Here is a 27719-nt window from a genome sequence, read left to right as displayed (position 1 = left end):
GAATTTTGCCCACTAAATTCCAAGGAAATCTCTACCAGACACTGTCATGTTACCAGGTGAAACTGTGTTAACGTTTCATTTGGCTACAAATGTTGTTAGCCACCTTGCCAAATACATCAGCCTTTCATTGGTCTGACCAAGCTGAGAGGACAGAGAGAGTCAAAGTTTATGCTGTGTTGTGAAAAAGAAGGGGAAAATATACATTCATTAGAGTCTGACTGACGTAAAGGCACTCATGACAGGCTGCATGACTTTTTTAATGGCTGTTTTCAGTTAGTTTTACATTGTGACAACATCCAAAACATTTTCACAAGCAACTCAACATGGCTGCATGGTAAGAGGGGAAAAAAACCTCCATAAAATAAAATAAAAAATATATACAAAAACACAAATGTTACTTTTTCATCAACATAATTATATCTATATAACAAAAATATAAATCTATTCCTCATACTACTCTATGTTAAAGTATTTTGCAAAAATAAGATTTCTTCTAAATAATACTGATTGACACAGATATGTTGGCACAGTGCACAGACATCCGGATCTCTCTAAACTGACACAAACACACGTGACACATTTCAGACAAAATAAACTAGACATCACAAATATTTGACCAAACAGACACATAAACAACAAGACCTGCGCAGTCACTTTTTGCTGAAGCACAACATACAGTATATTACTACATTACTGAAGCTGCATACTGTACAGACACGCATACGTTAAGAAGTTCCTTACATTTCTAAACACATGACCACATACTGTGGTCAAAATGTTCCTTGCATTTAAAATGCATGAAAATTACATGTTCACATTAAACTGATACACACAACATTTGTTCCCTCATGGGTGCAAAACCCAAACTATAGTTGCAAGTTTGAATCAAGTGTTTAGGTAGTAAAGCTGCCAAAAGGTTGTGTGTTACAGTGGCTTCAGAGCAATTCAAAGGCTGTTGGCAAATTAAATGCATTTAAAAATCAGAATTAAGGATTATTTTAGTAATTTCCGTTATCGATTAAAAGACACTAAATTACTTAACACATTCAGCACTAAACCACCATTACCCACCTCTGGCACATTTTATAATCAAGATTCATTTATGTTGGCAGTAAGTGTATCAGCTAAATGCCACAATTACCTGCATAAATACAATGCAAAATCCGGTCAAATTTGTGCAAGATCCACTAAGCCTTAAGGGAATAAGACCTCTGCATATGAAATGAATTCCACTGTTTTCTTTACAGTGTGTGTCTGAAAGACAACATGCAAAAGTAACCGGAAAAATAAGTACTAGCAAAATCATTAAAATTTTAAGTTAAATTTGCATTAAGCTACAGCAAAACGCAGTTACAACAAATAAATTACTACACATTAATATGCCCATTTAACAACTCAATCTGCATTTATGTTCATGAAATGAACATAACACATTACCAAATCATAAACTCAGTATAACTCCATAAGAATAGCAGAATTAGACTGTATTGTATCCATCAACAGAGGTGATTTCTTGGAACAGAATTCCTAATTTCATGGGAAGGGTTCACACACTCACAGGAAGTGGAAAACCGCAGGGTTGAGCCTTAATTTAGACCCAGCCCTGAAGTCCATAAATCGCATTTTTCCTTCTCTCTAAGCATCTAATGCATCTGATACGGATTTTTTTAAATGTATTGTGATGGAACAGACTTTTGAATGGATTTCCTTTGTTCAATGAAGAAGTTAAAGAACATGTGGAGAAAGCCATGGACTCACGGCCTATTTTAGTGTGGTATGAGCAGGATATTTAAGTTTTCTTGCATCGGTTTATCTCTGATCATAGCAGCTAAGAGCTCATCCTTACTGGATAATTTTAATAATCATACCATTTTCAGAAAGAACAGAGCCAACATTTCAGTGCAGTGGGGTGCACACACCATCCAGTGGTGAAAACATGCAACAACAAGCCTTACAACTTGGATAGTGTTGAAACAACGTGTCACTTTTTGGGGAAAAAACAGTAGAAACCTCCATTTGAAAGTGTAATTACTCCATATAAAAATACACAAATACATTTTTCATTTTCAGTCTTGCTCTCACTACTTGTTTTAACTGCCATGTTTTTGCAATCATATGTTTGTGAGGCATGTTTCCCCCCACCAAACAGCAGTTCATTACCACACACACAAGTGCATCATGCAATTCTAACATGCAGTAATAAACATTTACAATCACTTTGGGCATTTTACATGGCTTTATGTCATAGCGGATTTCATCCTAAAAAAGACATTTATTGATCTTCCTTCTCTTCTCTTTAACCATTTATACCTCCACACCACACATATCTCAAAATCATCTTTCATCTATACCTTGATATAAACTGTGGAGACACCCCTCATTATTTCATAATTTTAGAGCATTTCTATTATACTGCAGTTCACAGTGTGAAACAAAAATGAGAAATGTTTATCCTTTACTACCCAGTGCACAGCAGAGACTGATAGTAAACATTTCACAGATAACAGGGACAATGCAGGATGTGAATGCCCTGGTCTGCTGACGATATAATCAGCATTTACATGCATAGTACATATACAGTACTCCTCAGCCACAATATTTAATAAAATACAGACAATACAGAATCAGGAATCTCAATGAGAAATACACCTGTAGTCTGTCAGTGCCAATTCAAGAGATATACGAGTAAGATGAGAATATGGATTTTCATTTCAACTCTGGGAATTTCTCCTCCTAGGATTCTCAGTCTATGTTTACCTTTCATATTACAAGATTACAACCTTCATGTTTCATTTCAGAAGGCTTGTTTATATGCCAGTACCTCTAAATCTCTTTCAGAGCCTCTTAGGAAGGTACAGTTTTTTGTTACAGTGAGTAGTAGGTAAAAGCATAAAGGACTGCAGCTTAAATTAGAACATGCACAGGATCCACCACTGGTGTAGCAACAAGGCTTTAAGAAATAGTGTTGCAGTATATGATCTGCTGTTCGCTCACACACTGGTACCCTTGTCCTTGAGGGTGGTGACTCTGAGCACAAACCTTCTGGTGCTTTGGCGGTAGCGTGGCTGGGTGAAGTAAAACAGAATAGGGTCCAGGAAGCTGTTCATGCTGGCAAACGGTCTGGTGCTCTTATAGATGATTGAAAACAAGTTTCTTGTCTTGCAGGGCACACCAGGCAGAGCACGCACCACCAGGTACATGGTCTTGGTGAGGTGAAATGGCAGGAAGCTAATGCAGAACACAGCCATCACCACAATGATCATCCTCACCGCCTTGTCCCGTTTCTCCCCAGTCGCCATGGAGACACCCTGGTAGGACACTGGGCGACAGAGGATGTGGGCCATCCGACAGTAGCACACCATCACCCCCATAAAAGGCAACAAGAAGCCGAGGCAGGTCAGAGCCATGCCGTAAGGATAGTAGTGTACTGAGTGCTTTGGCGTACTTAAATCATAACACACTGTGCGGTTTCGCTGGATTCCCGTCGCAGCGAAGTGAAAAGTTGGCGCACACAGGACTACGACCACCAGCCATACACCTCCACAGATACACCACGCCAACCTGCGACCACCTTGCGTGGGCCACATAGCGAGAGGATGGCAAATGCCCACATAGCGCTGCACACTGATGCAGGTGAGGAAGAGGATGCTGCCATGCAGATTACTAAAACAGGAAAATGGTAAAAAGAAAATACTGTTAAGTTAAATCTAATTAAACTGTATTCTTCTGTACTTCATTGTATTTTATAACATTTGTATCTGGTGTAATGTCAGGTCAAGGTTGTACTTGATACACTCATGCTTTTTATTCAATAAAATAACAGTGTGTGCAGCTAGCAACACTTTAATTCCCCCTATTTAGCATTTATAAGCAGTATATAAACATTTAATAAATGGTTCATAACACACAATAATGCAGTTGCTTTTTTCATTCTTCACGCAACTACTTATGTCACTTTTCGTGTGTACAACATTAATGCCTTTGAGGAGAGACTATCCAAAAGTGTGCGCTGTTATATGTATAATTTATTGCATCTCGCCCTCTCTACGCCAGCAGACTTTTCACCCCACCTTCACGTTTGCCTTTAGATGTGGTCGAACAACTTAGATCCTTTGAAGCCTACTGAGACCTTAAGAAAGACCGAGTATTCTCATTTAACTGGAAAGATAAAAAATGATGGAATACTTTTAACACACAGCTGTACACAGAGATAGTTAGTCCAATATTCAGTCAAGTATCTCACCTGTAGAACTGAAACCTGACCAGTTTACAGGCAAACTCCCCAAAGGGCCAGTAGTCATGACTGCCGTAGTTGTAGATGAGCAAGGGAAGTGACATCACATACAGAAAGTCGGCTATGGCCAAGTTGAGCATATAGATGTTGTTTTTGGACATATTGGGCCGAGTCCTCCATATCTTCAGTATGACAGCAGCATTGAGAGGAAGGCCGAGCAAGAAGACAAGGGTGTACACAGCAGGGAGTAAAATACGTTTAAAGTCTTCCTTATAGGTGCAGCGAAGGCCGCCTAACCCGCTGATGTTGCTGATGTTACTGACGCTGGGGATGAAGCTGCCTGCTGCGAATGGCTCTGTAGGGCGTTCGCTGGTAGAGAAGAAGTCCAAAGAGAAGGTTTGCGAGATGAGAGTTTCTGTAGGGAAGGAGTTGACAGAATGTGGCATCTTCACATTCTGGAGGAGAGACAGGGAGAGACACGAGGGGGTTATTACTTTGATGATAATGTCAATATTTTAACTGGATTAAAAACAAGAGTGATGACGTGGATATGCACTTACAAATGTGATTTTACCGATTGTCACTGTAATCTTGAGCTATTGGCAATATTAAAATTAATTATTCCCACTCAAAATAAAATTCTAAATTTATATGGCTGTTTAGTGCATACAATGTAGAACAAACCACAAGCAGTACATCAGTCTTACCTAAAAACTAGCAAATCACACTTAAACGATAAGTTTATGTGTGTTTAAGTGTATTTTTATTTGTTTATTTAACAGGGACAAGAAGAAGTAATGCAAAAGATGTAATGTGTGTAGGGCATCTAACTGAAGCAAAGTTTTAGACCCTGCTCGTGGTTAGGCTTTTAAATTTAGCTTAAAACAAATAAGCAAACAGAGATGAAACAGGTTTAGCATAAAATTGACAGACTGTGTGCATGTGCATATGCATGTATGTATTGTAAATGCCTGTGTACGCATTGAAAATGAATGCTTTTTGGATTCTTCAGTGTTCATGGGATGACTGTGAATTTGACAGAGAGAGAAACTCTCCACCAGAGGGCACAAGAGATCAGCATTTGTTTGATTTATGCCATCACCATCTTAAACATCACAGGGAAGCAGTCACCTTGAGCCCCTTCAACACTGGACTTTTAGTCCAGGATATTATTGATAAGTCTACATTTTGTCAATTGGGTAACTGGGTTCAGTTAATTACTATTTAATACTAGAGCAGCCAAAGTTCTTTGTGAGCTCTGAGTTAAGTACGAACTATGCAGTATTAAACTAGGAAGACTAGATAAATAATATGATAAATATTTACAGGGTAGCTGTGAGCAACTGGAGAACACAGGGCAGCAGCAGTATTAGTATTAGTATTTCAATCCTTTACTTAGGTAAAAGTAGTAATACCACCACAAAAAATACTTAATTAAAAGTAAGACCCCTATAATCATTATTTTATTGAAATGGAAGTACATTAGCAGTACCAGTAAAATGTAGTTAAAGTAGTAAAAATACTGATTGTAAAGAAAGACCCTTTCAGAGAGTTAAATTATTGTTGCATTAATATGTAGGAATTTCATCGCTGTAGGCAGTGCATTTAATGCCAGCTCTGATCTTCTTAAAAATAATAGCAATAAAATGAGAGCCAGCCCATTAGATTATGGTAATTCAATCCTTCCATCACTTTATAACAAGTGGAAGCTGGACAGCTGCAAGTTTTGAAATGGAAACCACTGCAGACTGTCTGGTCTCCCACTCACAACTCACACTGTCTGGAACAGGCTGAGATTAATCAACAATCTTAATTACTGCTCCCACCACCAACATCAATCATATACATTTCCTTCGTGGCAGCATGTGGGCGAGTAAGTGATTAGCTTAAGCCACTTCCTTCCATAGCCTTGTCAGACTGTGACTCATGGCATTTCACAACTAACACCCCATCATCTGAAAGGTGAGTACTGCACATGTGCGGTGTCTTGTAACTGCTTAAAACACTGTCTTTGTGTGTTTTTAAAAACTGTGTGTTTTAAGTTAACTCCTCTGTGTGGGTGCTGTTTCTTGAGAATAACAGTGACGCATGATTTCTTAATTCCTGTTAGAGTAAATGAAGGAGTGGAGAAGGGAGAGAGAGCAGAGTGCCAACAGACCATAAAACATTTCACTACACTGAACCAATGAGCAGGCAAAGAGGAATGGCAAAGATTTTGGAAAGTACATTGCAGTCGGCTTTCTCATGATTTATTTACATCGTAATTCAGATTTTTTATTTGGTGACTAGCCTTTCTCAAGAAAGGCCTTGAGACTGACTTTTTTGGCTATCTTAAAGCCCTGTGACATCATGGCAGTCACTCTCAAATCTTTCTGAAAACACGGCACTTAAGAAAGTGATGCTGTAGATTTTATGATGGTAAGGGAGGAGGGGTTCTTGTTTTTGCCCGAAGGTGCCTCTTATGGCCAGCCTTCGTGTTCAGGCCTGCCTTTAGTGGGCTAACCATGCCTAACCTCCAGGTATGTAGTTAACATCACCTTTTTTATCTGATATTAAAGCTGCAATCCAAAGCATAACTTTTCATATGTACAGCCAAGGTGATGGTGCCTGCTGTTTGTGAAGTTATGTCACTTTGTACTTGTTGGTATTCATAATGTAGGCATGCAAATGCAGTTAAAATGTCAAAGAGCAAGCAGTGACATGAAACCAAACGTATTCTTTAGTTTACTAAAGAACTAAACAGGTCACCGGCAGGTCTCCTACAAGCCCTAGCAAGCAAATCATTGTCTAAAAAGCAAAGCAGGAAGCTGAGATGTGCCAACTGAAACAAGCGCAGCTCTGATTCCCATATTGAATATCTGCACCTCATTAGGACTGGCACTGTGGTGGAGATAATCATATATCACTGAAGGAGGATAATGTTCATAAAGAAAATGAATTAACTGTTGAGTGTCAATTTCTTTTTAAATTAATTAGGGAAAGGGGGCAAACAGAAATGTAAAACCTCTTCCTGATCTATTTTATCCTTTGTGGTAATGTTACACATATTTGCAGCCTTCATCTAGTCTACTTTAACTTATTGCATATTGAGGAGTGCATGTTTAAGACTGCTTTCTACAACTGTCACTAAATTAAGTGGATTAGGTGAATTTAGCGCTTCATACTGTTAAACTCAAATATACCTTATCAGTTCAAAATGTTATGAAAGTAATGTGTGCAAAATGTTATTAAAAACTTAGCATAAACTGATATAAATGAGCCCAGTTAATAAGCCATAGGTGACTACTGACTTTTATGGTAAATCCCTAATGGATTTAAACGAAAATATTCACTGGACGAAAACAGATTCACATTTCACTTTCAATAACAGCAATGTATTACTTTTGTGTGGCTTCAATGATGACTGACTGTCCAATCAGCACGAACAGTACACAGAATAACGCACCGCAAAGAGTGCTCCTGAAATCGGAGGTGTGTATGAATGTGTTTGTTTGATATGGTCGTGTTTCCAATTTTCAAACACTCTAGAGAGAAAATAGTAATCACAGTGGTCATATCTGCACTCTGTGTGTGTGTGTGTGTGTGTGGGTGTGTGTGTGGGTGTGTGTGTGTGCGCGCGTTCGTGCCTGTGTGTTCGCCTCTGATGGCTTCTGGGTAAAGTGTTTGCTCTCTCCAGGCCATATCCATTTCCTAATCGGCACTGATTTTAGTTTAATTGCAGTATAATAGATAAACACATTAAAAGCACAGCAAGAAACACAGACAGACAAAACCAAAGGGAAAAAAAGGTTAAAAAACAAACAAAAACAAAAAACAACTAATTTGGAAAACACAACTTTTCATTTCACAAGATTTATATCACCAGAATGACTCCAGAGTCAATATTTGTTGTCGGTATATATGAGGTGGGTAACGTTTTTGTGAGTAAAATTAGCTCACAGTTGTTGCCCTGTCAGCATTTTTAAAAATGTAGTCTTCTGTGTGTTTACAGAGACACCTCAGATACCTGTGGTGTTTCTAAACACATAAGTATAAAGAAAAGATGAGACAAAGAGTACAGACTATTTTTAGAAAGAGACTCTCAAAACAATAATGACAGTTGCGTGTGTAATGAATGTCATTTCAAGCCACATGTTTACTCCATCACGACACAGCAAACACTAATTAAACCGACCTCTTTCATGAACTGATTTGGTTGTGTAATTATGGGTGTGAAGAAGTCATCTACTTTTGCTATATGACTCAGTGCTGCTTTTTCTGCCCACATAGTTGTAGTATTTTTGGCAGGTTTCCTAAAACTTGTTCATACATCTTCTCCTCAAACCCTTTCTGTGAGAAAACAGACACGTATCCTGTACCAAGACATTTGAAAGCTGTTACAGTTCCTCCACCTTGAGGGGAGAACCATGTGATGTTGTGCTGTTAATAATAAGTTGAGATTTTACCATCAACTCAAACTATTCCTTGGATAAAGTGGAGCTTGATTCTGGTAGTAAGAAAAAACATTTACACTTCTTATAATTTGTCTGAGAAATAACAGTGCTGTAAATGCTCAAATATGTTGTACACTGCTACTGTAAATGTTACGACAAGCTACACTGACTGGCAACACTGTTTTTTCATGCTGTTTTCACTGGTACATTCAATAATCTGTAGAAATCCTCTTACCCTTAAAAGCATTGTACTGTATGCATCTACAGTCAAAAGGCTCATTGGAGAATGCGGGCATCGATCCCGCTACCTCTCGCATGCTAAGCGAGCGCTCTACCATTTGAGCTAATTCCCCTTCTGGCTAGTTCTGTACAAAACAACAAATGACATGTCATTTAGAAGTACACACCCGCAGTCCTGCCCACAGGAGCAATGTTACCAGTTGCTGACAGGGACGCTCCCTCACACTGCACGCTGTTTATCTCCCTCGCTCTCACACACACACACACATGCTTAGACAAGAGAGGCACGCTGCTGCACACTCTCTGCCCTCAGGCCTGCCAAAAGGCAGAGCTGAACGGGACGCAAGATTATTTATAAACCATGATTGCAAGAATGTGACTGCAACTCAGACAAATATAGGAGATTAACAACAGGGTTGTAAATCAAACACCACATATAAAGTTTTAATGATTATTCAGCCTGCAGATTTGGTACCATAAGGACTTTTGAACCTGGTTAAGGTAACATGAGACAACCAGGCAGAGAGTAAGCCTTAAAGCTGCACTAATCCATTTTTTGATATTAACAATGAATCAAATGACTATGAATAATGTGAAAGGTGTCACTCATAGTGACAAAACCACAAAGAATTATTGTCAACTCTGCAGTTCCTCTCACGGAGCGTTCAAGAGTGCTTCAGCTAATTGTTTTTGTCTTATAGCCCACAACTTCACTGTTTTGGTTCACCCTCATCGCTCTCAGTGTCATTTCCAGCCGTAGCGTTGCATAGTAGGCAGCTGGGGTTTTTTTTTTTTTTTTTTTGGGAGGGGGCCCTCAATCAACTTAATCCACTATGCACTAAGTACCCCGCACTAAACAACAGACAGACACAGTTAGCGACTAGCTGGTAAACATGGTGGATCATTTAGCAGCTAAAGAGACAGAAATTATTAATTGAATTATTTGAATGCTAAATGAATTCAATTAAACAACGCTTTTCTGCAAAAAATACAATCTGTTCAAACCAGCACCCCATACATATACACACACTGAGATCCACAATAATCTGGATTCATTAGCTGTGGCAGCCACTCTGTATCAGCCTCACCGGCTTCAGAGACGTTGCCGTAATCTAATCTAACAGAACAGTAACGGGTGACTGGCAGATAAGGGCATATAAAGACTCATTCTGTATACTGTACACACAGACACTCTGTCTCTATAACAATCACAGAGCAGGAAATGTAAATGAACAGAGGAGGGAGATGCTGAGTTGAGGAGAGAGAGCAGGGAACAATTCAACTCTAATTACTTTCCCATCTCTGATCTCTTCTGTCCCTGACCTGACCAATCAGTGATTCATGCCTGCTGCTCCTCGCTCTCTGGCCCTCTGCTGAAATACAGCACACACAGGCTACCGCATGATGTGTATACACACTTATGCTTTGGCTGTAATGAATTTGAAAAATGGCACACAAAGTGACCAGGAAGGAAACTAAGAACAGGCATTCATCTGCTGTACAGACAAATACAGAGACATGGACTCGCATGTAGAATACATGCTTGTACATGTCAGTGCACAAACATAAACAGCCTCTTTACCAAGAACAACAACCATTATTTCACTTTCCCAACAAAGACAGATGAAGCTGCAGATGTCACAGCCCTTTGTCTTACTAATTAATTTATGGTGCAGGCTAACACGAGTCCATCAGTGTTCAGGACTGGCACTGGCCATTACACATGAGACATTTTAAACCAATCAGCTGCAGCATAAACAGATATGTGGGTGATGAGGAAGGCTGGTGTTCAACACAAGCACACTGCATATGGTCAGGAGGAGAATAAAACAATTGCTTCTTGCATGAGACCCAACTGCAGTTAACGCTCCTCATAAAGAAACTCTCCCCAGAGAGCACAGACTATCTCTCACATACCAAGTAAGAAGCACACACATTTTGAGCCAATCCCCCCTTTCTTCTCTGAAAAATGATATGTTTACACTGACTGTTTAATTTTCACAGCAGACGTGTAAAAGCTTTAAGTACAAATATGGTCTTTATTGCATGGTTAGACAGAAGGCTTTATACAGTAATCTAGAGTAGAAAAAAAAAACCTTCTGGCAGAACTAAACCAAAATGTTAAGCCGGTTGCTTCTAGTCTGCTGTAAAAATACAGATGGACAGGAGTGCCTTCAAAATTGCTATGAATCACACACAAGGCTGCAGGTGACAATACACAGTGCTCTGTTGGCAGCGGTGGAAAGTAACTAAGTACATTTACTCAACTACTGTACTTAAGTACAAAGGTATTTTTCATTTTATGCAACTTTATACTTCTACTCCACCACATCTCAGAGGCAAATATTTCACTTTTTACTACATTTGTCTGACAGCTTTAGTTACTAGTTAATTTTCATATTACAATTTTTCATACTCATCGTGTCCAGTAAAAACCATGTGTCTCCAAATTTGGTGATTTTGAATTTGAATGTTTCTAATAAACTGAACGATGAAGTGTTTCCTTTTATGGGATGAGAAAATTCTCCTACTTCTTTAGCTAAATAAACTATATAAACCTCCCCCGGATTAGCTGGAAAATGCATCGTCACAAAGCTGAAAACAGGGCTGTTTTTCTGAGCTCATGAAATGTTGACTTTTTAGAGATACGTGGTTCTCACAGGACAGCGACACTACAAACATATGATGATCTTACAGAATATGATGCATTGCTGTAGATTAAACTGGCCAACAGTATATAAAGTAGGTCAAATTAGCTCAAACTTTAACATCTACAGCAGTAAAATGCAACACACACATTAATGCAGCAGTAATGTTAATCCAAAAACATCATATTTAATAAAATGCTGACAGGGACCATTTTACTGCACAATGAGATACTTTTACTTTTGATACTTAGGACATCTTGCCAATAATACTTAAATACATTTAGATAAGTAAGGTTTTGAATGCAGGACTTTTACTTGTAGTTGAGTATTTTCACAGTGTGGTATTAGTGCTTTTACTCAAGTAAAGGATCTGAATACTTCTTCCACCATTGTCTGTTGGTAATAATTTGCCTTAACTTGTAGACAAAAACGTGTTGCTGCGCGTTGCTGTAAGGATTTGGACTGATGATTTCATCAGGCGTGTAAAGACTGATAGACAGCAGTTCAGGCCCTGTTCTCTGTGTGACTCTTTTCAAGCGGTTGCCACACATAGGAGGAGTGAATGCAGCTCTGATGAAACAAGTAAAACACAGAGGCAGGAGACTGGGGCGTTGAAACCTAAATGTGCATACAAGGTTCCTTCTGACATTATCATCAGACCAAAGTGTCATTTTGTTTCACTTCATTCATTCAGCCAGTCTCTGTGTTCTGGTTAGCCGATATCTGGTTAGGGTGGTGGCAATTTGTTTTGCCCTAATGCATCCGTCCCGTTGAAGTAATTTTCAGTCGCCACACAGGCTGTGGTAGCGGTTGCTAGGTGCAGGTAATGTACCGTTTTGCGCGGCAATCGAAGAAATATGCCGATTTCGAACGCCTTGGTGTCTTGTGAGTTAAAGCACCGACCATGAACCCAACGTCCCTGGTTGGAGTCTTTGTGTCTCTACTGTCAACTTAGTAATAAAGATATTAAAGATCTGTACAAGTTGTAAGTCGACTTACAGAAAATTTTATTGGATTGGTGCCTTCTTAAAAACATCCCGGCCTCCCAAATAGAAATCGGCTAACATGAACTCAATGCCAGGATGAATGAATGAAGAAAAACAAAATGGCATTTCAGTCTTATTATCACTAACATTTTATGTCTTTATTAGACAGTAAACATTAGAAAGCCGAACAGAAAGGAGAGGAGAGGAAGAGTAGATTCAAACGGGGGACACTGAGATTACATAGCCAGCGTCTTAAACCCACAGGCCACAAGGATGTTCCAACCTATACAGTTGCATCAATCTGAATTGTCGCAATTTTTTGTGGCTATTTTTCATGGATGTAGCTAACTAGCTAATCCCGCCAACAAAGCTCTGACTGTTCAGTTGTTTCTGTTTGCCATCAATGAGCACAACACCATACCTATTTGAAATGCTGAATGAATTAGAGATGTCCAAAGGTCTGAAAAACAGCACTGGTAAGAAACTTATGCAGCAAGTTACACACAACACACACATACACAAAAAAGCATGAACACAGATACAACAACAGACACGCTACTGGTCGATTTGTTCCGCTCTTATTTCTGTCCTTAATGCCTCTACCAGAGCTGCAACGATTAATAGATTAATAGATTAATAGATTTGTTGATTCTTAGTTGCAGCCCTACTTCCTATCATTAGAATAATATGGGTTTGCTGACAATGCATAAATATCCCAGGAAAGCACAAATATTTTCAACTTTTGTGGCTAGTCACTTGTTTTTGCTCTTGAATGATAATTGTTACTGGTTTCTTTTAATGTTGATAGAAAAACATGTTTATTCAAACACAAGCTGCAAGTTGCTGTAACAGCTTGAAACACACCTCAGACTAAAAGCTTGTCAAAAGCTTAACAGAGTGGTGGCTGTTGTCATGGGTTTGTGGTGCAGAGGGGATGTGAATGCAGCTCTGGTAAAAGCAGAGTCAGTAAAGCATAAAGACAGGACAAAAAGAAAAGCAATGTCTTAAGCTGACTGATTCCCCAATACATCTCTGACAATCTTGGAGAACTATACAGTAGTTTTTTTAACATTAGCTTTGGTCGCTACGGTTCCCAATTAATACGGCTTATAGGAGTGATCCCTCTAAATCCTGCTCAGACCAGAGAAGTCAGATTTATCTGAGGACAATCGCATTAAATGACCAATTTTAAAGAGCCATTTTGCTGGCATGTTTGGGATGGCTGCCACTGAGATTTTGATTATTCACCCAGTGAGATAATGCCGTGCACTTAACTTTGTCCTGTAAACAATTTTGGCCTTGTTTCTCTCTCTCTCTACCCCTCTATCACCTCTCTGGCTGAGTGTCTCTAAACCTGTGTTACATTTTGTCTGTTCCCAGACAGACAGACAAAACACCAGCAAAAGCCTCACCATTACCTGGCAGAAAGGAATCTTCACTAAAAACACACACACTTGGGACACCCAAGTCCCATGGCGAGCGTGCCAGGTCTTTACACATGACAGCACATCCAAATGATTCTTGGTTATTACGTCTGTGATGTGACAACTTGTTTTCACTGGAGTTGGGTACACTTCCCTTGCTGCTACGAAAATTATAGAGCAAACAGTGTGACATTTAAAGTTGTGTAATATGAGCTTATTGCAAAAAAATCCAACGTTGCAATTTTTTCACTGGTCATCAACAGCAGAGATGATGTATGAGCAATCATTCAAGTAATTTTTCAAGCTTCTCAGTTATGAGGATTTGCTGTTTTTCTTCGTCTCATGTGATAGTAAACATAAACATATTTAGAGGTTTCAGAGTGCTGCTCGAACAAATCAAGACATGTGAAGACATCGCCTTCGCCTTAGGAAACTGTGATGACTATTTTTCACCATTTTCTGACATTGTATAGATGAGAAAATAATCACCAGATTTATTGATAATGAAAAAAAAACGTACATATTAACAGTAATATGTATTATAGCATGCTGTATTCTGTACGTTTTACACTTTCTCTTCACTCCGAAAGGGAGGTCTTGTTACTTTCTCGTGTGTGTGAGCGAGCGAGAGCACTTGGCAGGCAACTATCTTTTAGTCACCTGCACTACCTGTTTTGATGGTGTCCTGTGAGGATGCTTTTTCCTGTCTCTGTTTGTTCTCAGTAAAGTATAACCCTAATCTCCTGTTGCATTAAGATATCAGTGTGGGTCCAGTGTTGTGAAACACTGTACTGGGTATTCTCAGATGGCTGATACAGATATAAAGACAGATGGTTGCTCTCTGTGGACACACTGCTAGTTGTCATACAGCCATTTATAAAGGTTGCAAGATTCATTACAGTATCCATGAACAGCAACAAACCACACATGCAACATAATATCTGGCCTATTCTTCTTAATATTCCTAACTGTAATTGTAAAATATGTATATAATGGTCCAATTCAATGTAATATAAAAAGATGAGTATTAGTGGAGTCAAGAATTGTGAATATGAACAAACTTCTGCAAACAAGAGATTATTTACATTTTTTATCTGTGATGTCAACAAGTAATGTGGTTTCTCAAGATGAAAAAAATGTACACTAAATTCATAGGAATAGTGGCAGTTTCCCAGGGACAATTTTATGGCCTCATTTTTGTGGTTTGAGACTTTCAGCAGAACAATTAGCCTAATCCTTTGGTTTCATTTCCATTGTGATGTTCTGCAAATCCTCATGCTATAAACTTCACACAGATGCTGTCACACATCATCACACCTGGTATGTGCACAGTAAAACCTTGATGCCCTGAGGCAGGCCACTGCGCAGCTTGCATCAGGTTAGTGCCTTGCGTGACAGCACATTGGGTCTGGTTCTTTAACTTCACAGATTTAGAGAGCACACGTTAACTGAGTTTTGAGGGATTTGATTTAGAAAATAAAAACTCTGCGGAGAAAACAGGAAAGGCATCTAATTTTATCACAGCAGGCATCAAAACTGTATCAAAACTACAATGACAGCACAATAACTTCCTTTTACACTGCACACAGGACACAAATCTTCCTCCATCATAAAAGAAAGATATTTGCCAGGCATGGTGGGTTTTGTGTATCTGGTTCATTTCGTTAATTGTCTGTCTAATTAACATTTTAACCGTTTTCTGGCTGTAATAATACTTTAATACATGTAAGAAGGATTCAGGTGTCACAATAAAACTATAAAGCTGTAATAAGAACATCACAATGACACCACTGGAGCTAAAATGCCATGTATAGCTGGTATGATTGGTATTTAGCAACCCAGCTACACTATGCCCCAATGGGAATATTAAAATGTCACTCGTTTGGTTCAGATGTCTTAGCTAGATATTTTACATTCCTTTACGGATTAGTAAGAAAAGAGGAAATAAAACTGTAAACAAATACAACTTACCCTGAATGATAGCAAAAAAAAATGAAGCGGCAACATCAACAAGTTGGCGACTTAACGTTAGCCATGGCAGAAGACTTGTCTTGCTCCTTTCCTCTCCTCTGCAACAACAAAGACCAGTTCAGCGTGGAGGAAATAAGTGTAAAGAAATCACTATGAACAAACTCGAAGCGGTTTTGTATCATAAACACCGAGTACAAGTGTGGTTTGAACTCTGTTGTTTCTCTGTGAAGGACCTGCATGCTGTGTGCGGTTCCGGCTGCAGCACACGCTTCACACACTGTTGCTACCGCTGCTGCGGCACCGGACAACGGCGCGCGCCACTACAGGCCCACGCACGCGCAATGAGTCTTGCACCACACACAACCAGGGCACAGGGAACAATTCAGAAAATAAGAAATGTCTGTGCGCTTTAATGCAGTTATTTTTAACCTGATTTGTCAACATGTTTTAACAACTACACCATAGTCACGAGAACTACTTGTTTTTATGACTGTCAGGCTGGCAGGTGTATTTTAGAAGTACCTCGTTCATACAGGTAGTTCCGGTCAACAGTTTAATTACCGTCCTCAATCAAGGCGCAAGGAATAATTTATAATTAAAACTGAGCGTAACTATAGCAACAATATTTATGATTCATGCCAGTTAGCCAACTCACTGTTGAAATCGAGGGTTAAACTGGCAAAAAACAAACTTTAATTTATATTGAGGTCAAGAGTTAAAGTCCACTCACCCATATGCTCCCATGTATATCTGTATGGGACACCACTTGGAGCACTGCTTACAGTACATCAGTGGTCATATGTCCAAAGTGTCCCAATACAGTCATCAACAAATGATTTCAAATGCTAAATGTGAGACTATGAGTAGCTCTAAGTATGACTATTATGGCCATCCCTCCAATTACAGAGCACACAGGTGTGCTGATGAACCTATCATTTTGCTGCTCATTGACATTAAACATTGGCAACTCTTGGTAAACATCACTGAGAGTGACAACTGTTTTTCATGAGACAATGGCTCTTATCTCACTGGGATTTTATGAGACTTTTATTGTACTCTTATTTGATTTGTCAGCATCACTGCTTCCTGCTCAGCCTCCGGGTTCCACCAGAATATATCTGATAAGATGTAGCTACAGCAGAGACAGAAATTTGGGAAACCACAGTGTTAGACAGCACAGCTTTATGTACCTGTTAGCCTCCTGTAAACGTCACAAAGCACTAATTGCTGTCAGTGAAAAGGGGTTGGGTTGAACAATATAGGTGTAGATGGAAGCGTTGTGGCTGCTGCCTCGTGTGCCATTTGACCCTTCAGCCTTGCAGTACCCTTATTAGGTAAATGAGTGGAATAACTGGATTTGTGTGGCATGTTTAATGTCAATGCAGTGGTAAAGTGCAGAATATACAGAATAGAAAGTAGGCCAAAATTCAGGTCCAGATTGAAGACGTGTGGAAAACATCTCAACATATACTATTCTTGTGGAAATTGACAACGTAAGTGTGTGTTGGATCCTGATCTGGAGATTTAAAGAAACTGAGGTCTGAAGGAAACCACTGTTATCCCATATCTGTGTTTTTAAAAAACGACACAAAATATTGTTGTGCATTAAGTACTGTTGCTTATGTCTTCAGTGTTGTGGCCAGTGAGTCATGACCACATGTATCTAGTAGCCTACACATCTACTTTCTCTTTGTCATGTGAAAGTGAATTTGTGTATAGGCCTTGTCATTCACAAGGAATCTGTCCTTCATAGTCTAATCATTTATTATTAACAAACTAGTCAATATGAGATGTTGAGAGAACTTTCTGTTCTCCTGTTGTGCTTGAGTCACTCCCCCCCTCTATATTTAATTTATAACATATTCAGTGCAAATTATTTATTTGAACAGAGTTCACTCCCTGTAGCTATCAAATGAAAAGTATGAGCTGTAATACTATGATTTAGAGACCTTCCTCAACAGTGAGATTAAAACGTTCATGTGGATTGAATCTGGTGTTTATTGGTCGTGTCTGTTGACAAGAAAATCTTGAGCTTGAGTCATGTTACTCTTGAATTGTTTTATTGAACTGCTACAGCTATAGCTAGTGTTGCTGCGGTTAACTTTGATGAAGTTATCAGTGTTTTTGCTGACTGCGTGAGTGTTAGTTTGAAGAGAGTTTGAGAAGCCAGATTTCAAGACTTATATTAACAAATCCTAAAAATCTTCAAGCTGGCATGTCCAAATTTATGAGCGTTTGTGCGAGAGATGAATGACAGTGTTTATGAGCTTGAATTCAAGCCAACTGTAATGTAAAGGAATTAGCCACTGCTGGGAAAGAGACAAACAAGATGACTGATTATCAGTTAGTTGCTTGTATAGAATCAGTAAACACTTGTCTAGAAAATTGGCTAGCATTACCCTCGACCACACACTGACATAGCAGCACAAAACTGGTTGTTTTGCAAAATTTAAATAACACCTGCATATAGAAATACCCTGAACTTTACAATTCGCTCCTTCACAAGATGTTATAAAGTGAACAAACAGAGATGGCTATCAGTTAGGGAATAAAGACTAAATGTCAACTGTGGCAAACACAGCATGTAAGAACAGCCACTGATAGAGAAAATGAATATATGAAAGAGGGTCAAGTCACTTAGATGATTAAATTTCTAAACAGTCATCCAGCAGATGCTTCTTCTGTTCTGAATGAGCAACTATTGTCATGTTCGAATTGAGACGTGTGCAGACAGGGAAGTGGAATTAATTTCCCTTCAGAAACGAGTTGCTCAAAGCTTCATCAGCAAACTTCGTAATGACTGCAGAGTTATCGTAAGATCCAAGCCAAAGATCCAAACACAGCCATTTTCAGGCCGCCACCCTTCTTTGCAACTGTTCTGCAATAGCACGGCTCGAAAAACTTTGCAAACACATCCACATCAAGGGGCAGCTGAGGTGGAGTGCAAACGTACAAGGGCCGAATCTGGGCCTGATCCTTCTTTAACAAAAGTCTTTAGTGTGAAGTTGGCTGAGTCATCTCACACTGTTTTGATTGAATGGCATCATAAACAAATATTTTTATTTAGAATTAGATTTTGAGCTGCTCACCATGGCTGCAGTGTGACAGTGTCACTGAAATGTATTCCAACAACGCAAAGACAAACAGTCTTCGTGTGTGGTTTCCCATAAAAGATTTTTCCTGGCAAATAGTCTGATGACCCTAAGCTTCATGAAAACCACTTGAACTCAGTCTTTTTTTAAGTCTTCACTGCAAACTTTCTAGTGTGTGACTGGCTGTTTTCACACAGTGTTACAAATCTACAACTGCCCTGTTTTCACAGCCTGCACCTGGTTTATCCAGGTTCTCTATCGCTGTCACTTCAACTTAAAATTCCTGAAACAACTTTCTAATGTCAAAACTGATTATGTGCGATTATGTGTATATGTACAGTATGCCCAGTACTTTATGTATGCATGTATGAGAGTCGTCTGCAACAGGATGTTGTGATTTACCCTATGTCTGCTTCAAGAGCTGTGTGTATTTTGTTCATGTCAGTTAGATATACACACACGATAGTCTGAACACTCCACAAATGACAGCTTAACCATGTACACACAGTCAACAGACTCTAATATTTAACTAGATCTGATTAAAGATTAACCACCATATATTAAACGGGAAACCTGGAGGAAAAAGACAATGGTATCGGTTCATTCATTCGTCCTTGGCCAGACTGGTTTTATACAAGAACAATCATTTTAAATCAGCAGGTTTTCAGTTTTTATCAATATCAGGTGTGAGTTTGCAGGATGTGGTATCAAGGTGGAACTACTGCGTAGAAAACAGCTGTACGATGGGGACAGCATAAGATATACTTAGTGTACTTATACAATAAAAACAATTGATTACTATGATTGACTTAAAAGTCAATGACTTGACTTAAAGCTGATTTCCACATGCTCTCCTATTATGAAATAAAGAGAGTATACTGTGATCAGAGGCTTTTTGTCATAACAACACAATGAATGGTTCTATACAAATAACCATTCTGCTTAACACTTTCAGGGCTTTCAAACAGGGCTTAACACTTTCAAAGCATTCAGGGCAAAACGAACAAACATCGAGCATAAACTGGAGCTGAAACACATCCGTGATTCAAACAAAAGCTCAACAGACTTTAAAAAAAAAAACATGCAGAGACAAAGCTGCAGACGCGTAGTTGCAGAATTCTTCGTCTTTTGAAGTACCTCCAGTACAGGAGGAGGGTTAGATCTCGTGATGGTAGGCCATGTGTTGCTGTCTGATCTGGCCTGCAGGGTCCCAGCGGATGAGAAATTAAGTCATTAGTTAATAACTGCATAATAATCATTAGTAATAATGAACCTCTTTGGCCGCTGTGACAAACATATGATGATCTTACAGAATATGATGCATTGCTGTGGATTTAACTGGCCAACAGTATATAAAGTAGGTCAAATTAGCTCAACCTCAAACATCTACAGCAGTAAAATACAATATACACATTAATGCAGCAGTAATATTAATCCAAAAACATCACATATAATCTAAATCTAAATATAATATAAATCTAAATCTAAATATAATATAAAATATAATCCACATATAATATAAAGTAACTAAGTACATTTACTCAAGTACTGTCCTTCAGTACAATTTTGAGGTACTTGTACTTTACTATTTTCGTTTTATGATACTTTATACTTCTGCACTACTACATTTCAGAGGGAAATATTGTACTTTTTACTTCACTTCAGTGTATTTGATACCTTTAGTTACTAGTAACTTTGCTAATGTGATTATTAATACAAAATATAATCAACAAATTAATTATGATGTATTATTATGGACAAAGATAAGACTTTATTGATCCCTTGGAGAAATTCACAAGCTACCTGGCAGTATATATAGTAAGAAATAAGCCCTACCTTTACCAGCTGCAACATTACAGCAATGGACATTTTATTGCATCAATAATTATAATTAATTAATATAATATACAATATTCTGAAATTGGCAATTCTGCATAATGAGTGCTTTTACATTTGGTACTAAGCCTCTTCTGATCTGCATCGTACCAGCAATCAACTCACATTTTTGTCATGGATAAAGATATGAGGTTGAGTGTGTTTGGTGGGGCATTGTGCATATAAGAGGTGTGTGTCAGTGTTTGTTCAGTAGCACGTGTATCTGGATCAGTGGTGGTTAGTATTGCACAACCCGGCAGGATGTTTGGCAATGGATATGGAGAGAAGTGAAAGTGTGAGTGTTCTTTGCTGTCCTTCTATTTCGGCCACAGAGGAAATAGTGCTTTCTGGTTCTTCTATTTGAATGCAGACTCACAAACCTTACATCAACCACTTCTTGAAGCGGACAAAGAGAAGCAAAGACTGCACCTGTGTCATTGACAATGACTGTCATTAAAGGCAAAGCGCCCCTCTGAAACTCTTCTCTTGATTGGAAAAAGGGTAAATTTTGCTATTTTTTGGCCAACAAATTAAGTAGATAAATAAAATAGACTCCGGCTATGGTCCCTGGTTTCTTTAATATTTTTTCCCACCAACATCCACTCACTTACATGTACTGATTCCCACATTTCACCTCTTCCGCAGTTTCATTTGTTTTGTTAATAAACAAAAGTTAAGCACATCTCTGTGTTAATACTTGCACTGATGTCTTTAGGTGACACCCTCAGGAGTTGGTCGACAATGAAAAAACAGACTCTGTGGTCATTTAGAACTTTTCCCTTTTGATTTCCCTCTGATGTAATAAATCTGGATTTGTGACTCATGCAGACCTACAGTCACGCCCCTTCTGTTAATGGGTGAGGATCTGACTTATCTTATTCCGTAAATATTTTGTTCATTTTCAGAGAATGCGTTGCTGTACTATCACTTTCGTACTACAAAATAAAAGGTATCGGGCTCACTTTAGGAAAATGTCACGGGTATTTTCCATATAAATCTGTGTGGCGCTGTACTGTACATGCAGATAAGTATCTCTTTCATTTTTCTCAGTATAATGTGACAAATCCCAGAGAGCAACTGTTAAGACTTATCAGAGTTAACCAACCAGGAAAAATAACAATGTCACAAGACAATCTTCCTTTTATAGGAAAATTTTAATAGTTATTCAATGTTCTACATTTTACAGTAAATATACAATTACAAACTTGGCTTAGTTATAGTACTAAGATCACTAACTGATCTTTAAAAAAAAAAAACCCTCAACAACAAAAAAACGTAAAAAAACAAAAATTAAAAACAGATTTACACTTCATATCACAAGCCTGACGCTGGCCCTTCACTCTGGACCAAATAGCTAACATACAATTCACTTCTCTCAACGCTGAACAGACGTTGGGCTTCTGTTTCAAACACAACCTTACGGTAACAGATATACCATAGCATGTGCAAACTGGGTACCAAACTAAAACTTCCAAAGAAGGGGTTGTTCCTAATACTCGATCCAGGGGGGATACAAGTATGCTTTTTTTGGAAGACAAGGAATTTCCACTTTTTGCATCACATTTAGTGTCAAATTAAACTAAGAGAAATCTCTGACAAATTGAAATTAAAAAGCTGCAGCAGAACATCAAAGACATTTAAGAGCCTACTATTCACTGTGATAGTAGTGTTTTAATTTATACCCATGAAAAAAACTAAGACTTAGCAACTGCAAGGCAAAAAAAAAAAGAAAGAAAAAGAAAGAAAAAAAAGAAGAGAGGCTAGATCGCAGGAGAGGAGAGGTGTTGAATTGTTCTGATCGCATTTTCACTGTCAAAGTGAAGAGGTGCAAGACAAAAATGTAATGGAAAAAAACAAAACAAAAAAAGAACTGAGTAATCCTCAAAGTTTCCACTTTTCAATGTTCGGAAATGTCACTGCAGACAGAATGATCAATGATAGAGGAAAATAAAAAGATGATAAAAAAAGACCCATGATTAAGACAACTTTGCCTCCCTAAACACATCAAAGTGTTCAACTGTCCATTTTCATTTAAGTGCAAACTGAAATAAATGAGAGGCAAGGAATGGACTTTAATGGGGAAGCATTTTCACCACCCTGAAAAACGAGCCTGCTCTGTGGGAGTCGTTTACCTTCAACTATCCCAAATGCTCTGTGGGTCTGCCTCTCTACTGAGCCTCCACATTAAAACAGAATTACAGTTTTCAAGAGCATTGGTCCTCAGCCCAGAAAGAAAAACTTCAACCTTATTTGGTGTCTATTTTTTGTGTTGTCTCAAATGGCATTTCTGAAAATATCCTTAAAAAAAAAGAAAGAAAAAAAAGACATCATTTGGAAAGACCACTCCCCAAAAATTTCTCTGTGCTCAAAATGTGACATCCAGTTGTGATTCTTAAATGTAAATGACACCAATAAAATTATTTATCATTTTGGCTCAAAGCCTTGAACCATGGTGATGCTATCCAGACTTTGTCGCTGGCGACATCTAGTGTTTTAAAAAGGCTCAGTGGAGATTTCACACATGCCAAAAAATACAATAGATTATCACCATTAGTGACACCAATGTAATGACTATCATATAGTTCAATATGACTGCTACTGAGACAGGGTGGTGAGGGTTGCAAAGGTCAGACTGAAAGCACATAAAGGCCATAAAACATGAGACAGAGCAGAGGGTTCAAAGAAAAGGTCAAAGTGGACATGGGAAGGAGCAGAACATATGATCGGACATCATTTTGCATCCCTGAACGTGATAAAAACAAAATGTTTGAATGGTTAGAGGGATGTAAAATGGCCTCTGAAGGGAGTTGTGGCAAAAAATGAAAATAGGATAAACACAGGAGGATACAGTAAGAAAGATAAAGGGGAGACAGGCAATATGCAATAACAACAATGTGGGAAATAGGACAGCAATGGGAAAACACAGATTCACAGGAAGTTAGACATAACAAGGACTTAGAATTCACCAGTTAGGAGAAGAAACTAATATTTACTAAACAACTGTTGGTGAAATATGGCACAGAACAAAGGGCGTGGAGGCTGAGGGTTTTCAAGACATCGCTCAATACATCTTTGCACCCACAGAACAGAAATGGACGGCAAAGATGGCTTCCAAAAGCATCATGGTAACCTTTTTCAGTCAACCAAAAAATGCTATCCATTTCAGTTCAGTCATGAATCCTCTGCATCCTCAAGGTCTGTAAATTCAGGAAACAATTATAAAAACGTGGGAATTTGTTGGCGAGAATTTCCAAAAGTCCTACGTTTATTTACTAGACCTTGCCTTAACTTTGTCCCCCTCAGTGACAGATATGTTGAGGACAGAGATGCAGAAGAAGAGGTAAAAAAAAAAAATATATATTAAAAGCACAAACAGTAGCTGCCACACTGATGCAACCATGCTTAGCTAGAAATACATTACTGTACCACTTGCTGTATAAATATACTGCATTTTTTTTTTAAACTTAGAGATCCAATGCTATAGTGAAATACACCTGAATATTATGCATACCCATTATGCTCAATTCACCAGAGGGAAAGAAGAAAAAAAAAAACCAAAAACATAAGATTTAATTGAGAAATACTGACAGAAGTAGTGGTTGGTTAAATAAATCCTAATGACAAGTAACATTACTGCTGTCGCAAGAAAAGCCCAGTTTCTGTATCTTTTCAGTTTTACTGGCTTGAATCAAAATGTACAAGATCTTTACACAGTGGGAACATTTTATGACCCTCACGCCGATAACATCCACTTGATATCTTCCAAAATACAAGGGTCGTTTTAAAAATAAGGCTCAAAGATCGACGGTTTTCATCCGACAGCGGCATTGTGTAATATTTTCTAGTGTACAAACATCTGGACTAAGAATACCTCAAACACTCGACCTTATTGTTTTATTTGTAATTACAATATAAATTGCTTCTTCCTCCCTCCTGCACTACAAAGCCTAGGTACCTGTTACTTAACATTAAATTATAGTCATCAAGTTATTTTTTTTGTCTTATGTTGTGCAATATTTCCTCACAAACTTATTCAATACCCAAATTCTTGATATGTTCTACTCTTCTTAGCGGTAAGTGTAATAATTATTGAATGGAGGCTGCATACAGAGCCTGTAATCCATATTTAGAGATTACAACAATAAGCATTTTTTTAAAAATCAATTCAAAACGCTGATAAAATAATTACTGTGTTAACAGTTGGAGGCATTCCCTCTTATTTTATTGCAATATCAAACCACTTCATCTACATACCTGCGCAGTAAATGCTTTTTGTTATACCAATCTATACTCTACAGATCATGAAGTTGTGATTCGAGTCTTTTTTTTTTGTAAATCCTGAAAAATACCACAGGCCTCACCTAAATATTAAACCCCACCACCACTACTCTGTGTGTTCGTAGTGTTTGATTAAGATGGGTCATCCTACTGTGGATGTAAATTCCTTTGCATGTACATAAATGCCTTTACATGTATAAGCATAAAAAAGGCAACAGAAAATGACTATATGGTCCATGTCTCATTGGCTCAAATATTATCCTCATTTAATGATAATTTTAATAAAATCAAGGTTAATGCTGGATTTTTAAAAATTGAGGATAATGTTTAAATGCGGTCGGTAAAAGCAGATATGTGTAAATCTCCGACTCTTGCAGAAAAAAAAAGCACAGTGAACAAATGGATGATTCTTTTTCATAAAAACTACTTAAAGTCTAAAAAGCCTCCTATTAGCTCCTGGAGGTCAAGTTGGACTGCTCCTGACGCCCAACTGGACTGGACTGGTTTAAAACTAAGTGACACTGCATCATCACGGCTCTGCATGCTTGCTAATATGTCTTGATATTCTTAAAGTGTTGTAGCCATGAACACTAAAACCAGCACTTTTTGGATGACAGTATTCTCATTTTGCTCCTGCAATTCACATGGGAATACCCACAAAGTTAAATTTTGACTCAAATTTTGAGAATAACAAATCATCCCTATATCATGGACCACATTACAGCCTTCTGACTGGACACAATTTCTTTTTAAATGTGGTGCACAACCATCCATGTCATTGGTTTGGTCTTTTCAGCACTCACAGCACTGTGGAATGGACTGAATGAATGCACCTATCCATTTATCAGCACAGCTATTTGACTGGTCCATTATTAACTATTTACTCAAGAGTCTGGGTTTCTGTCTGTTGAGTGTTTGGTTTTAAGTCCTTGCCTGGAAGAAGATAGGAGGAGGAGACGACATAATCGCAGCAAGAAGTCAATGTACAACACATATAGTGCAAAAATAGCAGTGTGCTTGTGCAGTCTCTTGCAGGTGAGCGGTCACAAACTCAAATGTCTTGTACCTTGAAATGAAATGACCGACCGTGAATATGTGATCATCTTCTCCTTCCCTGTCGTCTGCTCTCCCCGTCTCGTCCTGCTCTCCTCTCCAATGCAATCCCTTTAAACTCCTTCTCTGCTGCCTGCCCTGCACACCCCTAGAAATCCATGTGGTGTGTGTGTGTGTTTGCTTGTGTGTGTGTTGATCAGTAACAACATAACTGGAGGTATCGTACAGTAAGTGCCACTAAGTGATCATGTGTTTTCCAACACACCACAGGAGCCCCTGTGTGTGTGTGCATGCTCGTGTGTGTTTGCGTGTGTGAGAGAGAGAGAGAGAGAGAGAGAGAGAGAGAGAGAGAGAGAGAGAGAGAGAGAGAGAGAGAGAGAGAGCACGACCATCCATGCTGTTGACATGGTTATTATAAATATCCTTACATTTTCTAAATGTATTGACCTACGCTAGGGTTAAGATTTCGATAGTATCACAACATACTAGCCTGCGTAGTATGTAGCATGAAGTATGTTTTCTTAGTGTGTACTAGGTACTATGCTAATGTGGACACAGTGGGACACGCAGCAGGATGGTTAATGGTCAGTAAGTGCTCTGCTCATAGCGACATAGCACTCACACGGAGACGAAACGACTGGACCGACTACTGCCGGACAGACAGCTATGTGCTGGAAGACGACTGAGATTAAACTGAAAGTGAAACAAAGCGGATAAAAAAAGGATGAAGAGGAAGGAAGAACAAAAGGCAGGAAAAAAAGTCTACAGAAAAAAAAGTTAAGTAATTCAGTTGAGTGTGGTAAAAAGAAAGAGTCTTAAAAAATTAAATAACCCGAAAAAGAAAAACTCCTAATTATGTTAAAAACCCTGTGCTGATATCTAGTTGTTAGAAAATTTGGCAGCATAAGTCAATGAGTCTACGTAGTGACTGATGGTAGATGATAATGAGGAGTAAGTGCCCAATATTTTCCAGCCAACTGAGCAGCAGCAGGAAGGACCACACACACCAGCACAACATAGAAACAGGAGCAACTGACACCCGTGATTGGTCAAGAGTCCTTCTGGAGTTCCAATGACAGAAAAGAAAGTGAGGAAATAAAACAACCATATAAAATAAGGTAATGACTGGTTGGCAAATGAACAAAAATAAAATAAAAAAAATAAAAGCAGCTTTTGGAAAAATGTAAGAGAATGTCGCATAATAACAATAATAGTAAAGTGGCTGTTGCACTTTAGTTTTGTTCTTGCAGACAGGTGCCGAGTTCCCGTGGTTACCAGTGGGAGCCCGTGTAAGATTTGAGCAGTTGCATATGATGGTGGACTCCAGATCTGGTGGGACACAAGAGCAGAGGTACACATTGGTGATTGATTTATGATAGGAAAAGAGGGGGAAGAAATGTGAGGCAGAATGTCAGAGAAACAACAGAGGAACAAAAATAAAAAATAAAATAAAAGGAGTGAAAAGGGGCTGAGAACGAAGGGGGA

The 27719-nt window shown here is 38.5% G+C and overlaps 2 protein-coding genes and 1 non-coding gene across 9 annotated transcripts in view; all 3 read right to left on the bottom strand.

Annotated features, from left to right (window-relative positions):
* Positions 1-219: 219 nt before the first annotated feature.
* On the bottom strand, positions 220-16816 carry LOC122879464 (P2Y purinoceptor 3). Of its 7 annotated transcripts, none has more exons than XM_044203581.1 (4): positions 16667-16816; positions 15937-16034; positions 4244-4689; positions 220-3663 (listed from the first exon to the last, which is right to left on the bottom strand). In XM_044203581.1, the coding sequence occupies exons 2-4, from the start codon at positions 15970-15972 to the stop codon at positions 2991-2993; spliced, it is 1155 nt and encodes a 384-aa protein (XP_044059516.1). In that variant the 5' UTR covers positions 15973-16034; positions 16667-16816; the 3' UTR covers positions 220-2990. The 7 variants fall into 7 exon arrangements, with proteins under 7 accessions (XP_044059516.1, XP_044059517.1, XP_044059518.1 ...); XM_044203582.1 differs by lacking the exon at positions 16667-16816 and adding an exon at positions 16170-16561; XM_044203583.1 differs by lacking the exon at positions 15937-16034.
* Positions 8948-9020, bottom strand: trnaa-agc. Its single transcript has one exon. It is a non-coding gene; the product is annotated as a tRNA-Ala (tRNA).
* Positions 16817-22038: 5222 nt separating the features above from the next.
* fam168a (family with sequence similarity 168 member A) overlaps positions 22039-27719 on the bottom strand; it is a 34582-nt gene continuing 28901 nt past the window's right edge. The window contains 1 exon segment of the mRNA XM_044203576.1: positions 22039-27563. The gene's annotated coding sequence lies outside the window, so the exon portion shown is untranslated.

The sequence above is a fragment of the Siniperca chuatsi genome, linkage group LG7, assembly GCF_020085105.1.
Source record: "Siniperca chuatsi isolate FFG_IHB_CAS linkage group LG7, ASM2008510v1, whole genome shotgun sequence".
NCBI classification, from domain to species: domain Eukaryota; kingdom Metazoa; phylum Chordata; class Actinopteri; order Centrarchiformes; family Sinipercidae; genus Siniperca; species Siniperca chuatsi.
This window is presented reverse-complemented; position numbering and strand designations above follow the sequence as displayed.

Excerpts from the sequence above, each read along its gene's own strand:
- LOC122879464 (XM_044203579.1), bottom strand. The coding sequence starts at position 8,947 with ATGAGCCTTTTGACTGTAGATGCATACAGTACAATGCTTTTAAGG. Across the intron at positions 4,690-8,902 it reads ACAGTACAATGCTTTTAAGG|AATGTGAAGATGCCACATTC; the intron begins GTAAGAGGATTT and ends TCTCTCCTCCAG. Across the intron at positions 3,664-4,243 it reads GTCAGGTTTCAGTTCTACAG|TAATCTGCATGGCAGCATCC; the intron begins GTGAGATACTTG and ends TTCCTGTTTTAG.